We start from the raw sequence: 16732 nt of genomic DNA, 5'->3' as shown, positions 1-16732 counted from the left end.
TTTCAACTTAGGCCTTTCAGTGCTCTGTCAAACTCTTCACGCAGTATCATATCTCCCATTTCATCTTCATCTACGTCCTCTTCCATTTCCATAATATTTTCCTCAAGTACACTGCCCTTGTATAGACCCTCTATATACTCCTTCCACCTTTCTGCTTTCCTTTCTTTGCTTAGAACTGGGTTTCCATATGAGCTCTTTATATTCTTACAAGGGGTTCTCTTTTCTCAAAAGGCCTCTTTAATTTTCCTCTATGCAGTATCTATCTTACCCCTAGTGATATATGCCTCTACATCCTTACATTTGTCCTCTAGCCATCCCTGCTTAGCCATTTTGCACTTCCTGTCAATCTCATTTTTGAGACGTTTGTATACCTTCTGCCTGCTTCATTTATTTTTATATTTTCTCCTTTCATCAATTAAATTCAATACCTCTTCTGTTACCCAAGGATTTCTACTAGCTCTTGCCTTTTTACCTCCTCTGTTGCCTTCGCTACTTCATTCCTCAAAGCTACACTTTCTTTTTCAACTGTATTTATTTCCCCCATTCCTGTCAATTGTTCCCTTATGCTCTCCCTGAAACTCTCTACAACCTCTGGTTCTGTCAGTTTATCCAGGTCCCATCTCCTTAAATTCCCACTTTTTTGCAGTATCATCAGTTTTAATCTGCAGTTCAAAACGAATAGATTGTGGTCAGAGTCCACATCCGCCCCTTGAAATGTCTTACAATTTAAAACCTGGTTCCTAAATCTCTGTCTTACCATTATATAATCTATCTGAAATCTTCCAGTATCTGCAGGCCTCTTCCATGTATACAACCTTCTTTCATGATTCTTTAACCAAGTATTAACTATGATTAAGTTATGCTCTGTGTAAAATTCTACCAGGCAGCTCCCTCTTTTATTCCTTGCTCCCATTCCATTTTCACCTACTACTTTTCCTTCTCTTCCTTTTCCTACAATCAAATTCCAGACACCCTGACTATTAAATTTTCATCTCCCTTCTCTAGCTGAATAATTTCTTTTATCTCACCATACATTTCATCAATCTCTTTGTCATCTGCAGAGTTAGTTGGCATATAAACTTGTACTACAGTGGTAGGTGTGGGCTTCGTGTCTATCTTGGCCACAATAATACATTCACTATGCTGATTGTAGTAGCTTACCCACACTCCTATTTTTTTTATTCATTATTATAACTACTCTTGCTTTACCCCTATTTGATTTTGTATTTATAATCCTGTATTCACCTGATCAGAAGTTTTGTTCCTTCTGCCACTGAACCTCAATAATTCCCACTATATTTAACTTTAACCTATCCATTTCCCTTTTTAAATGATCTAACCTACCTGCCCGATTAAGGGATGATCTGACATTCCACACTCCGATTCATAGAACATCAGTTCTCTTTCTCCTGATAACGACGTCCTCCTGAGTAGTCCATGCCTGGAGATCCGGATGAGGGACTACTTTACCTCCAGAATAATTTACCCAAGAAGAGACCATCATCATTTAACCATAAAGTAAAACTGCGTACCCTCAGAAAAAATTATGCCTGTAGTTTCCCCTTGCTTTCAGCTGTTCGCAGAACCAGCACAACAAGGCCGTTTTGGTTAGTGTTAGAAGACCATCTCAGTCAATCATCCAGACTGTTGACCCTGCAACTACTGAAAATGCTGTTGCCCACTTCAGGAACCACACATTTGTCTGTGTACTCAACAGATACCCCTCCATCCCTCCATTGTGGTTGCAGTTGCACAGCCTTCCCACCAAAGACAAGGTCCATGGTTCTTGGGGAGGGGGTGGGGGGATAAAGAGTGAAATTTGCTGACACATAAACAAGATGTTCTGAACGGATGGAAAGAATACTTCATAGGAATTCTGGAGGGCAATCCTGTCAGAAGTGAGCAGCCACTTTAGAGGAAGTACAGAATATAGTGTACTGTTTAAGAAACTACAATGCACCAGAAAGTGATGGAATAACTGCAGAACTGTTGAAAAATGGAGGAAGTGGTCTACATAAGTGAATCCACAAACTTATGAGGCTGATGTGGAATCAGGAAAGAATCCCAGAAGAGTAGACCTTGGGTGTAATCCAACCAATACATAAGAAGGAAACAAGGCTTTGTTATTCAAATTATTGAGGAAATGCCCTGCTGAATGTAGCCTATCAGATTCTTGTTGGAGTTATCTACAACAGACTAGTTCCATATGCAGAAGAGATTTTGGAAGAATATCAGTGTAGATTACAGCCTGACAAGTCAACAACAGATCAAATATTTGGCTGAGGGAAATAGATGAAAAGGCATATGAGTATAATACTGAGCCTCATAACCTCTATGTAGACTTCAAACAAGCCCTTGATAGCATACGTGCCAACTTTTGAAAAGGGCAATCACTTAAACCCACGCACAACAAAAAATCTAATGCTTTTCGACATACCCCAGCTTGATGGAAATAATAATACTTCTGGGCTGCAAAATACAATACTTCTTGCTTTAAATAGTATACTTCAATGAAATCACATCTACATATATCACATGCCAACCATTTGTAGATGAACATAACAGTCAAGAAGAAATCCATGTTAAACAGCAGCAGGTGAATATTGACTTGGAGCTACACAACAGGATTTCCTTCATAAATTAAGCAGATATGCAATAATTGAAAAAAGCTTTAAACAATAAAACTTGTTTAATGTAACACAGACTAGAAATAATATAATACACACTGCAAATCACATGCAAGTTCAACTTCATAAAGTCATAGTTGTGGCCTTTTCAGCTTCCTGCAAAAAGTCTTGAGAAAATGTGTTGTCACAACAGGGACCAAAACACTTGGTCTTCAAAATAGAAATAGACCCCAGATATTAATGGGACATGGATGATCTAACTCTGTTCTATTTTTCTTCACAAGACTGAAAACACGTTCACATTCTGCATTGCTATTGGGTGTGGTGAGAATAGAGAGCATTACTCTAGAAATTCCATTATACTTAAGAAGTCCGTAGGCTCCACAAATTCTTGATCTTTTTGCCCAACTGGAATCACTTGCAGGATCTTGATTTGCAGCCAAAGTGTCATCTACTTGAAAAGCACTGAACTGCACCTGCAGCTCATTCACCACCTCATCTATAGTTTCAGTCTCTTTCTTGCATAACATGATAGGAAACTGTTCCAAGGAAAATTAATAGAAGAAAATTGTTCATCTTCAAATTTGTCTCACCTAGCAGCTTGTGCATGCATAACACATCATCCTTGAGTAGAAACTTGTTGATGATGTTGTCTCAGGCAGTACAAAAGTAGTTTCTCCCTGATAAAAATAAGAGAAACTCATCTGTATCTCTCAGATCATCAACTAAGTTCGAAGTCTGAATGCCAATAACAAACCCATCATCACTTCTCTCATTTTGAATGTAGCTGTACTCAACTTCAAGTGACGATGTGCTTTTGACCAATTTGGGCTTAACAAACTTGGTAAACAACTGCTCTAGCAAATCCATTAGAAGTTCTAATAAAAAGTGAATTTGCGAGGAAGAAATCTGAAGTGCAACATTCAATTTGTCAAATACAGGAATAGGCACACGAAGGAAAGTGCCAAAGGCCTTGTTCAAGTTTGAGGACAGGATCATCTTCTTCTGATACTCTTTGGATCCACTTTGTGCAACTCTAGGTATTCTGAAAGATGCCAAGCTCATGGAAATGTTTTGGGTACATAATGTTACATCCTCCTTGAAGAAAAAAAGAAGCAGATCCCATTGGTCCAGCAGTCTATCCAAATACCTGCCTGAAGATAACCACCTAGTACATACATGCATCAGAATTTTTTTTGGCTCTTTATTGTGCAAGTTCTGAAATTTCTGAAGGCATTCTTTTCTTTTGACACTCTTCTCTAAGAAATAAAATATATCAACAAGGATCTCATTCACTTTAAGTGGTAATCTTCCAGCACCTTTTTCACTGCTAGGTTAATCAGGTGTCAAATGCAACCTATGAAGGCAGTACCTGGTTGAACTTCCTTCAGCACTGATGAAACACCATTTTTGTGTCTTATAACAGAAGCATTGTCGGAGCAGAAAGCCACACAGTTTTCAGTTAGTATGTTATGAGAATTGAGCTGTGATAACACCAGTTTACATACGTTTCACCCTGTTTCGTCCCTGTGTAATGCTGGTACTGATATCAGCACAGTGCTCTCTACTTTTTCCTGTGGAATATCACAGAATGTAACAACAAAAGGATACAGCTTAGCATTTGCAACATTGATTCCATCCATTGCCAAAGCAGATGGTCCATTCAGAAGGCACTTAACAACTTTGGATGACGCATTTTCTACCTTTTTATTTACAATGTATGTTGTTTTTGTGCAACCACAGCTTCATTTCTTTGCAACTTCTGATGTAGGAAATGTGTACTTAAATAAAGTACCTGCATGATCAGCTGCACTTAAGGGCGCATTGTGTTCCACCAAAAAGGAAGTAAACAGAGACTTTGCCCTGATTACATCACTGTCAAATTTTCCAGACTTGGCAGAAAAGGTGTTGATTTTCTTGTTATCTTCCTTTGAATAACATAACTTACATGTTTACCACACTTAACATGATTACTTAAATTGTTTCTTCCACCATGTGGAACATTAATATTACACCCACATACCATGAAAAAGGTAAATTTTTCTCCCTTTCTTGATTTTAGTATGCACAGAAAATCAACAGAATAGGATTCTTTAAATATATGGAAGTACAGTTTCTTGTTGGATTTATTCATGAATCCTACAGTAGGAATAAAGCGTATGAAAATGTCTGAGACCAAATGTACTGAAACATCAAAAGGAACCTGGATCACTGAATGTCACATAAAATTATAACATAAATACTGAAGGCAGTTAAACACTTCATTGAAACATGTCAAAGCACACAGTCTTAAACCATTAAATGAACACGAAGTGAACTTCGTGAATAAAGAATATGCACATGGTAAACACACACACACACACACACACACACACACACACACACACACACACACACATAGAATGAATGTAATTATTCCACACGAGGTTAAAGAATATGGGTTAAATCACAACAAGCAAATGGAGTGGAACAAAGAATTTGCAGAGCAGGGCATGTCGACACAGAAGAGCTGTTATCCTACTTTAAATTCAATTCAAATGATGACAGTTAAAAATACCAATCATATCAAAGAGTGAGTTATTGACTATCATACACTTGCCTTTGACCCATGCAAACAATCGATTGCATGGAAGTGGGTGATTACTGAATGTTAATATTTCAGATTTTTGTCCACAAAGTCATAAAATGACACCATCCATCCATAAAACAATAAAAAGCTCCAATTTCTGTACATTTTATGGATAAACCATATAATGTAGCATGTTTGTGATAGTCTTAATATGGTAAAAATACTGAATGATTTTCTATTGCTTGGATGTGAATTCGGAGGTGGTGACTGGACAGAGGAAGGGGAAACTGTTCAATGGAGGGTGTGGGGCCAGCGTGTTACCAGAGACTGAGACCAGGATGATTACGAAAGCAGAGGATGTGTTGTAAAGATAACTCCCAGCTACATAGTTCAGAGAAGTAGGTGGTGGAGGGAAGCATCCAGTTGGCCCAGTCTGTGAAACAGCCATTTAAATTTAGGATGGCATGCTCAGCTGCATGTTGTGCCACTGGGTGGTCACCTTTGTTAGGTTATGCCACCAGGTGGTCTACTTAGTTCTTTTCAATATCTTGCTGGTGACCATTCATCCTGCTGATGAGATGGTTGGTAGTCATACCAACATAAAATGCTGTTCAGGGTTTGCAACAGAGTTGGTATATGACAAGCCTGCTTTCACGGGGTAGTCTAAGCCTGTGACAAAACTGGAGCAGGTGGTGCTGGGTGGATGGTTTGGGCAGTCCTTGCACTGTGGTCTACCATAGAAACATAGTCCCTCTGGCAAGGGGTTGGGAGTAGCCTAGTCCATCCCTTTGCCACCAATTAAATTAAGTACATAAAATGCATTCATATATGAACATAATACTTAGCAGCTCTTGTCTGATTATCAGTAACAATGTAATACATTCCCATTAAAATATGGTTATGGAGTATGTTCCTAGGAATTATTCACAGAATTGTTTTGTTATTAAACACTCAAAAGGATAATTTTCAAATTATTAGACCTTGTCTTACCTGAAAACAACTTAATAGGTTTGTTATTAATGAGAAAATGCGTATCTAGCACTTGGGGAAAGTTTATGCTGAATGCTGGCAGAAGAAGTATTTGAACAAGAAATGTAATGAATGTTCCATTCTTACTTCATCCATATCACTGAAGAGACGAAGCTGTATGCCCTCCAGATTCAGACGAATACTAACTTCATGGCGACTGTGTTCACTTTGGTTAAAAAATGCTTGAAGCTTCCTCACTGTGGAGTCTTCATTGTGATCAGTTGGAGTAGGAGGTTCGAGTGGTGATGGTGGATGAGAATTAAGGTGCGTATCTGTTAACAAATTGAGCAAATAGGTCATTAAAGCTGAAGCATTCAGTTGTAAGACTTTCATAACGTTGATTAAACTTATGTTGACACATTGTATATCCTTAGATCTTTCAAATTAGCAGTTCATAAGGAACTAATCTACAGAGATTTTTTTGGAGATACTTCATACTCTTATCATTAAGAAATGGAAAAATCATCGTACTTTTGCAACAGTTCAATATTACACATGTTCCATGTTTACAGTTATGAGAGAAGTGATTGCCAATGATTTGTATTTCTCTTTCATTACTGGTCATAATTTTTCATAAGCAGCACTGAAGCAACAATTTTTTGTATCAATGTCAGAATTCTTATCATATGTGACCATGGATCACACATGGTAGTGATGTTCTTTCTACAATTATCTATTTAGTTAGTTACACATTCCATAGATCATTTGTATGATTCTTTTATTGAAATAATGTGAAATGAGTCAGTTTACAAGATATGTATAAATGTTTAGCATTAAACTTAGTGAAAACATTATTTTTAGTCCTATTCATCCAACTACACTTAAAAACAAGTATTTTTTTTACCTAGCACCCAGTTTTTAAATAGAAAGTTTCCAGGGAACAGAAGGAGTTGTCCAGGAGAGATGATTTCTAGGTTATATTTAAAGCATGCTAATTTAACTATACCAAAAGTATAAACTAATGTTGACATGAATTTAAATATTTTTGAACATTTTTGTGATTAGAAGTTAAGAAGCTATACCAGGAGGAGGCATAATAACTAAACATTGAGTGGGACCATTGCATGCCCCAAATTTTGTATATTGTCATAAGGCAGCAACCATCCACTTTGCAGTGTGTGCATTCATGGCACACAGAAGCAAATTGGTAGTCATTTTCCACAAAAATCCAATTTTGAAACAATGTCCAGCTGTTCTCACATGGCACTTTTACAAATAGTATCCAACAATTACTTTTTCTTTTCTTCTTAAAGTCCGTTTTAGTGAGAGAAGAGAGAGTGTGTGTGTGTGTGTGTGTGTGTGTGTGTGTGTGTTTGTGTGTGTGTGTGTGTGCGTGCATGAGAGGGGGAGAAAGAGAGAGAGAGAGAGGATGTTCACTTATTATACAGGACTAATTGCAAGCGATGAACATAACATATAAAATTTTTCTTTAGGCTAACTGCTTCCCACAGGCTTAGGAACTGATATGGCCAATGTTCTGCACGTAGGTGACTTCTTGACTTCACTGAATTCATACATACACTGGCCACAGTATGACTGGCAGAAATTCTGGAAGGGAGGTTAATATAGGAATTTATGAACAGAGGCTGGAGGTGTGAAAGGCTATGGTGAGAAAATGTTAGCTGTCGAGGCACATACAAAGAAAAATCAGTTCTAAAATAATGTGTATTATATTACTTGGTAGCTCATTTAAAGCATTCAGTGTTCATCAGTAAATTATAATGCATCCTTATGTCCTTTCTTTTATGAGATTACACATTTGTTTATCCTACAAAAATACAAGAAATTATGCTAAATCTTGAAACAAAGGAGAGGGTGGACAATCCATCACAAGAGTAAACAAAATGATATATCGAATAACTTGTGAGCCACAATGTAGAAAATACGCAAGGAGCACAAAAAAAGGAATGAACTGTGTCTCTTAATAAGGAGACAAGTAAGATTCATAAAGAAACAAGAATAAGACCAGTGAAACAAAAAGGCATAAAATACACAATAATAAGATGAAATTATGTTCCAACAGTGACAAAAATTATGGTGTAATAACCAGATAGTTGTGTAACTGATAAAAGAAGAGAGAGAACGTAGATACTGAGATGTGTGAGAGTTGCACACTGAACTTCTTGTTCACTAAAAGTTGACAAGATGCTAGAACAAATGATGATGAAATAGAATGTGAGATGGATGTTTCTGGTGTTGCATAGGCCTTTAGGCATCCAGTCCATTTATCACCAGAGAAAGACTATACTGAGCAAGTTAGTTCAATTACAATATGCAGGATCCTTATCGAGGAGAAATAACATTCAAGTCTTAGCACAAAAATTCCTCTTTCGTTTTCATTGTAAACAAATGCCAGAACTTCGTCTTAAAGAATACTGAATGTATTGGTCAATCCCTTGCTTAGTTCTTGTGGAATCTGGGCTAATGCCATCAATACTGAACAAATAAAATAAGTGACAAATAAAAAAAATCCTTCCAAATGAGAACAACATCTTTCAAAAAACTCTAAGGAGAAAACTGCAGTACACCAGACAGAATACCATAATATTAAGCAATTAAGAAACTCACCTGAAATACACACATCAAAAAAAGTTTTGCATCAGCCTGGTTCCCAGAACTCCTGAAGATAGACATTGACTGTGGATACTGTATCACAGACACAGGCCCTTTGACTGTTCAGAAACGTCACTAAACCCACCCAAAGATGTAAAAAAAACCATGCACGAACAGCCCCTATTAGACGGAGGGGGTCCGACAGCCTACCAGCTCCAGTCATTCAACCAGGAAGGAGGTACATGGCTTGCGTTTCTGTAGTTCAACCATGCCTAGATGGTCAATAATGCAGTTCGATTCTGTCTGCATTGTTACTTTGTGCCAGAAGGGTTCTCAACAAGGGAACTGTCCAGGCATCTCAGAGTGAACCAAAGCAATGTTGTTCGGACATAGAAGAGATACAGACAGACAGGAACTGTTGATGTCATGCCTCGCTCAGGCTGCCAGAGGGCGACTACTGCAGTGGATGCCTGCTACCTATTGATTATGGCTCGGAGGAACCCTAACAGCAATGCAACCATGTTGAGTAATGCTTTTTGTGCAGCCACAGGACATCATGTTATGCCTCATACTGTGCGCAATAGGCAGCATAATGTGCAACTTCACTCCTGACGTCCAAGACAAGTTCCATCTTTGCAACCATGGCACAATGCTGTGTGGTACAGATGGGCCCAACAACATGCGAATGGGCAGCTCAGAATTGGCATCACGTTCTCTTCACTGATGAGTGTCGCATATGTCTTCAACCAGACAATCATCGGCGACGTGTTTGGAGGCAACCGGTCAGGCTGAACGCCTTAGACACACTGTCCAGCGAGTGCTGCAATGTGGAGGTTCCCTGATGTTTTGGGATGGCATTATGTGGCGCCAACGTACGTCGCTGGTGGTCGTGGAAGGGGCCGTAATGACTGTACAATACGTGAATGCCATCCTCCCACCAATAGTGCAACTATTCGGCAGCATATTGGCGAGGCATTCATCTTCGTGCACAATAATTCATGCCCCCATCATGCTCATCTTGTGAATGATTTCCTTCAGGATAATGACATCGCTTGACTAGAGTGGCCAGGATGTTCTCCAGACATGAACCCTATCGAACATGCTTGGGATAGATTGAAAAGGGCTGTTTATGGATGACATGATCAACCAACCACTCTGAGGGATCTATGCTGAATCACCATTGAGGAGTGGGACAATCAGGAGTGGGACAATCTGGACCAACAGTGTCTTGATGAACTTTTGGACAGTATGCCATGATGAATACAGGCATGCATCAATGCAAGAGGACGTGTTACTGGGTATTAGAGGTACTGGTGTGTACAGCAATCTGGACCACCACCTGTGAAGGTCTCGCTGTATGGTGGCACAACATGCAATGTGTGGTTTTCATGAGCAATAAAAAGGTAGGAAACGATGTTTATGTTGATCTCTATTCCAATTTTCTGTACAGGTTCCAGAACTCTCGGAACTGAGGTGATACAAAAATTTTTTTGATGTGTGTATTTACCAACACAACATTAAATTCCTAAACAAAAGAATGTCCTAATAAAAGCAAACGTGTTCCAGAGCTCATTCACAGAAACGGTTTGCAAAGTGCATCTCATATGTTATAGGTTTGCTTTCCGCCAACAGTTTAGTCTTATACCTGCAGAGAAATTATTACTGATCTCACAAAGAAATTACTACTGATACGAAAATGAAATAAAGTAGGCACCCACCAATGCTATCAATAGCACCTTTTGAGAGGTGACCACACAGGGATCAATACTGAGTCTTCTCTTGTTCTTGATATATATATATATATATATATATATATATATATATATATATATATATATATATATATATATATATATATATATATATATATATATATATATATATATATATATGATCATGCAGGTACTTTATTTAAGTACACATTTCCTACATCAGAAGTTGCAAAGAAATGAAGCTGTGGTTGCACAAAAACAACATACATTGTAAATAAAAAGGTAGAAAATGCGTCATCCAAAGTTGTTAAGTGCCTTCTGAATGGACCATCTGCTTTGGCAATGGATGGAATCAATGTTGCAAATGCTAAGCTGTATCCTTTTGTTGTTACATTCTGTGATATTCCACAGGAAAAAGTAGAGAGCACTGTGCTGATGTCAGTACCAGCATTACACAGGGACTAAACAGGGTGAAACGTAGGTAAACTGGTGTTATCACAGCTCAATTCTCATAACATACTAACTGAAAACTGTGTGGCTTTCTGCTCCGACAATGCTTCTGTTATAAGACACAAAAATGGTGTTTCATCAGTGCTGAAGGAAGTTCAACCAGGTACTGCCTTCATAGGTTGCATTTGACATCTGATTAACCTAGCAGTGAAAAAGGTGCTGGAAGATTACCACTTAAAGTGAATGAGATCCTTGTTGATATATTTTATTTCTTAGAGAAGAGTGTCAAAAGAAAAGAATGCCTTCAGAAATTTCAGAACTTGCACAATAAAGAGCCAAAAAAACTTCTGATGCATGTATGTACTAGGTGGTTATCTTCAAGCAGGCATTTGGATAGACTGCTGGACCAATGGGATCTGCTTCTTTTTTTCTTCAAGGAGGACGTAACATTATGTACCCAAAACATTATATATATATATATATATATATATATATATATATATATATATATATATATATATATATATATAACCTGAACTGGAAGTCACAATTTACAGGTATTCTTAAACATTTAAACTCTGTAACTTTATTGTGTTACAGCTAATATCAGATTTTGGAAGTGAAAATGCCTTGAAGTTAATTTATCATTAATGCCTTATGGCATCATACTGTGGGGTAACTGATCACTGAGGAAGAAAGTGTTTGCTGAATGTAAGTGAGGTAATATTGATAGAATGTGGTCTTCCCTCTAGAACATCTGGACAGTTCTGTAAACAGTTGGGCATACTGAGAACAGCAGTACATTCAATACCTTCCGAAATTTGTTGTTAACAATCAAACACAGTTTGAAAACAACAGTAACATTCAATAATATAATAACTTCAAACACAAAATGAAGGCTTACCTGCTTGACAAGACCTTCTACTCCACAAAAGAATTTCTGAATGTAAAATACTAAGGTGTGTGTGTGTGTGTGTGTGTGTGTGTGGAGAGCAGGAGAGAGAGAGATTGAAGATAGTTAAGGCTAAGCCATTATATGTAAAACAACATGTTAATGAGAATCATTTGCATGGTAGGCATGTTGCCATACAGTTCGCTGGAAGACTGTACTAAAACTGCAAATCTGACTCATTTCACGTCATAGCAAGCGGTTTCAATTATGAAACTTCCTGGCAGATTAAAACGGTGTGCCCGAACTCGGGTTCGAGTCTCGGTCGGGCACACAGTTTTAATCTGCCAGGAAGTTTCATATCAGCGCACACTCTGCTGCAGATTGTAAATCTCATTCCGATTTCAATTATGATCCATGGAACTTGCAAATGCCATAACTAAATTATACTAAGACTGAAAAGCTATCTGGTAGTACGTTCCTGGAGGATCTAAGCTCAGCCCAGCATATAAAATATATGAACATTAAATTGAATAGCAGCTGTTATTAGATCAAAATTCACATAATCATTACTGTAATACAGCAGAACCTTGGAAGTGGATCTGCTTGATTAGCAATACTGAATCGTGACAGCAGACTGTGACAGATTCAATGTGTTGGCAAAAGGCACTTAAACAAGGCTGTGGATGAGCAACCAAAAAGGATCAGAGCACTTTCTTGCTCTTGAAGTTGGACAATGTCCTTAAAAGTTTATATTATCAATACTACTCAACTATATTGGCTTGCAGAAAGCAGCTGAGAAAACAACTATAAAGACAAAGAAAGTGAATCTCTAGAAAATGTGGCATCTAATCAAGCAAAGTGTGATTGGCTGCATTAGATCATTCAGAACTATGTTCTCTTCTGTGGAAAGTCATCGGGCAATAAAAGATGTTTTATACACCAAAAGACATTTTTAAATGTCAGGGGGACAGTACTATTGACATTATTATCATACAAATTAATTTTTGTATGAAATGCAATGTAAATTACTGAATTTATATTTTTATAACAATGAAAACAATCAATTTTGACAGTATAATGTAAGTGTATAGAAAAAAATCTACTCACCAAGCAGCGGCAGAACATGCACATAAGAGAATGTTACAATTAGGCAAGCTTTTGGAGCTGGTGGTTTCTTCTTCTAGCAAAATGGTTAAAAGAGAAGGAAGAGGGGGTGAAGGAAAAGGACTGGAGAGGTCTAGGAAAATGGGTAGATTTCGGAAAAGTCACCCCGAACTGCTTATCAGGGGAGACTTATCGGACGGGATGAGAAGGAAAGACTGATTGTTGTGGACAGCACTGGACAAGATTGGAAGACTTGAGTGCTTAAGGCTGGAAGACAGAGTAATATGCAGGTAAGAAAATGGAAGACATAGAAAACTAAAACAGAGTGAAGAATTAGTTACTGAAATGCTGAAACAGAAGAAATTAGCATAAATGAAGGCCAACTCGGTGGCAAGAAGCAAGTACATGTTCTACATCTACATCTACATTTATACTTCGCAAGCCACCCAACAGTGTGTGGTGAACGGCACTTTACATGCCACTGTCATTACCTCCCTTTCCTGTTCCAGTCGCGTATGGTTCGCAGGAAGAACGACTGCCGGAAAGCCTACGTGCGCACTCAAATCTCTAATTTTACATTCATGATCTCCTCGGGAAGTATAAGTAGGGGGAAGCAATATATTCGATACCTTATCCAGAAACGCACCCTCTTGAAACCTGGACAGCACACTACACCGTGATGCAGAGCGCCTCTCTTGCAGAGTCTGCCACTTGAGTTTGCTAAACATCTCCGTAACGCTATCACGCTTACTAAATAACCCTGTGATGAAACGCGCTGCTCTTCTTTGGATCTTCTCTATCTCTTCCGTCAACCCGATCTGGTACAGATCCCATACTGATGAGCAATACTCAAGTATAGGTTGAACAAGTGTTTTGTAAGCCACCTCCTTTGTTGATGGACTACATTTATTAAGGGCTCTCCCAATGAATCTCAACCTGGTACCCGCCTTACCAACAATTAATTTTATATGATCATTCCACTTCAAATTGTTCCGCACGCATACTCCCAGATATTTTACAGAAGTAACTGCTACCAGTGTTTGTTCCACTATCATATAATCATACAATAAAGGATCCTTCTTTCTATGTATTCGCAATACATTACATTTGTTTATGTTAAGGGTCAGTTGCCACTCCCTGCACCAAGTGCCTATCCGCTGCAGATCTTCCTACATTTCACTACAATTTTCTAATGCTGCAACTTCTCTGTATACTACAGCATCATCCGCAAAAAGCCGCATGGAGCTTCCGACACTATCTACTAGGTCATTTATATATATTGTGAAAAGCAATGGTCCCATAACACTCCCCTGTGGCACGCCAGAGGTTACTTTAACGTCTGTAGACGTCTCTCCATTGAGAACAACATGCTGTGTTCTGTTTGCTAAAAACTCTTCAATCTCGCACTAGTTCCCATCTGCAGAGTTCTGAGAAACCAATGTCTGGCGGAAGAATTCAGATGGCGTGTGTGGTGGGACAGGGACCGAGGTCATGATTGTCACATTGTAGAGCATGCTCTGCAACAGGATGTTGTGTGTTGCCAGTATACACCCTCTGCCTATGCCCATTCATCCTAACTGATAATTTGGTGGTAGTCAAGCCAATGTAAAAGGCCAAACAGTGTTTGCATAACAGCTGGTATATAACGTGTCATTTCACAGGTGGCTCTCCCTTTGAAGGAATGTGGCATGTGATTCAGAATAGACCATGTTAAATTTAATGGAGAGAAAGTATTTGGAGATTCCAGGAATTTTAACAGGTCAGCCTCACCATGAGTCCGTACGGTAAAGATGTCATCAACGTATCTAAACCAAACTAGGAGCTTAAGACTTATGGATCCCAGGAAATTCCTCTACAAGCAACTAAACCTTTTCATGGGTTGCTTGAAGAGGGCTCTCCTGGGATCCATAAGACTTCCACTTATAGATTGATTTAGATACATTGATGACATCTTTACCATATGGACTCATGGTGAGGTTGACCTGTTAAAATTCCTGGAATCTCTGACTACCTTCTCCCAATTAAATTTCATGTGTTTCTATTCTGAATCCTGTGCCACTTTTCTTCATGTTGATCTCATCCTCACTGAAGGCCAGCTACACACTTCTGTCCACATTAAACCTATTAACAAACAACAGTACTTACATTTTTACAGTTGCCATCCTTTCCATGTCAAAACGTTCCCTTGCATAGAAACTTGGCATTCGAGGCAAACATATTTGTCTGGATGCAGACTCTTTCAAGAACACATCACCATTCTCACCTCAGCCTTCACTGGTCGTAATTACCCCACCAGCCTAGGGCCGATTTCCTGGGACATAACAATCAATCCTGGTACTGCTGATCCCTCCAAAAAACATCTTTGGAGCATACCACTGATCACTCAGTATTATACTGGTCTGGATTGTATTAATCAGCTACTTTGACAGGGCCATGACTTCCTAAAATCATTCCTTGAAATGAGATAAATTCTGCCTGAGATTTTGCCCACCACACCTAGAATAGCTTTTTGTCACCCTCCCAGTCTCCGCAATACTCTTCTCAGACCATACACTCCTTCTGCACCAATCTCCCTACCCCTGCAACCATCCCTGCAGCAAGAGTTGCCCTATGCAGATTCTTACCACCACTTATAATAGCCCTGTAAGAGGCAAAACATATGCTATCAAAGGGAGAGCCAACTGTGAAACAACATGTCATATACCAGATATTATGTAAGTGCTGTTCGGCCTTTTACATTGGCATGACTACCACCAAATTATCAGTTGGGATGCATGGGCATAGGCAGAGGGAGTGTACTGGCAACACACAATATCTTGTTGCACAGCATGCTCTACAATGTGACAATTGTGACCTTGTGCCTCCTTCACCACACGTTCCATCTGGATTCTCCCCAGCAGACAACGGTTTCTCAGAACTCCACAGCTGAGAAATAGTACTGCAACATGTCCTTGGTTCTCACCACCCACCTGGCCTTAATTTATGTTAATTTCTTCTTTCTTAGCATTTCTTCACAGAAACTGCTCCTTTCTTCACTCCACTTTGGTTTTCTACATCTTTCACTTCCTTACCTGTCTATTTTTTGCCCTCCCACATCTGTTACATGAAATGCACTTAGCTCTTCACTCTTATTAATTACAAATGTTATGTATTGCAAATACATAGAAATAAGGCTCCTTTATTGTATGGTTATATGATAGTGGAACAAACACTGGTAGCAGTTACTTCTGTAAAATATCTGGGAGTATGCGTACGGAATGATTTAAAGTGGAATGATCATATAAAATTAATTGTTGGTAAGGTGGGTGCCAGGTTGAGATTCATTGGGAGAGTCCTTAGAAAATGTAGTCCATCAACAAAGGAGGTGGCTTACAAAACACTCGTTTGACCTATACTTGAGTATTGCTCACCAGTGTGGGATCCATACCAGGTCAGGTTGACAGAGGACATAGAGAAGATCCAAAGAAAAGTGGTGCGTTTCATCACAGGGTTATTTGGTAAGCGTGATAGTGTTACGGAGATGTGAGGCAAAGTCAAGTGGCAGACTCTGCAAGAGAGGTGCTCTGCATCATGGTGTAGCTTGCTGTCCAGGTTTTGAGAGAGTGTGTTTCTGGATGAGGTATTGAATATATTGCTTCCCCCAACTTATACCTCCTGAGGAGATCACGAATGTAAAATTAGAGAGATTCGAGCATGCATGGAGGCTTTCTGGTAGTCGTTCTTCCCGCGAACCATATGTGACTGGAACAGGAAAGGGAGGTAACTTAAAGTGCCCTCCACCACACACCATTGGGTG

The 16732-nt window shown here is 38.9% G+C and overlaps 1 protein-coding gene across 1 annotated transcript in view; it reads right to left on the bottom strand.

Moving 5' to 3' along the window:
• The window catches only part of LOC126183816 (intermembrane lipid transfer protein VPS13A-like), a 681615-nt gene that overhangs the window by 427448 nt on the left and 237435 nt on the right, over positions 1-16732 (bottom strand). Inside the window, exon 25 of the mRNA XM_049926066.1 lies at positions 6313-6497. Within this exon, the coding sequence (XP_049782023.1) occupies positions 6313-6497 (185 nt within the window). The remainder of the gene's footprint in view (positions 1-6312; positions 6498-16732) is intronic.

The sequence above is a fragment of the Schistocerca cancellata genome, chromosome 4 (genome assembly GCF_023864275.1).
Source record: "Schistocerca cancellata isolate TAMUIC-IGC-003103 chromosome 4, iqSchCanc2.1, whole genome shotgun sequence".
Taxonomy (NCBI): Eukaryota; Metazoa; Arthropoda; class Insecta; order Orthoptera; family Acrididae; genus Schistocerca; species Schistocerca cancellata.
Note: the sequence above shows the minus strand (reverse complement) of the source record. Positions and strands in the feature narration are given on the sequence as shown.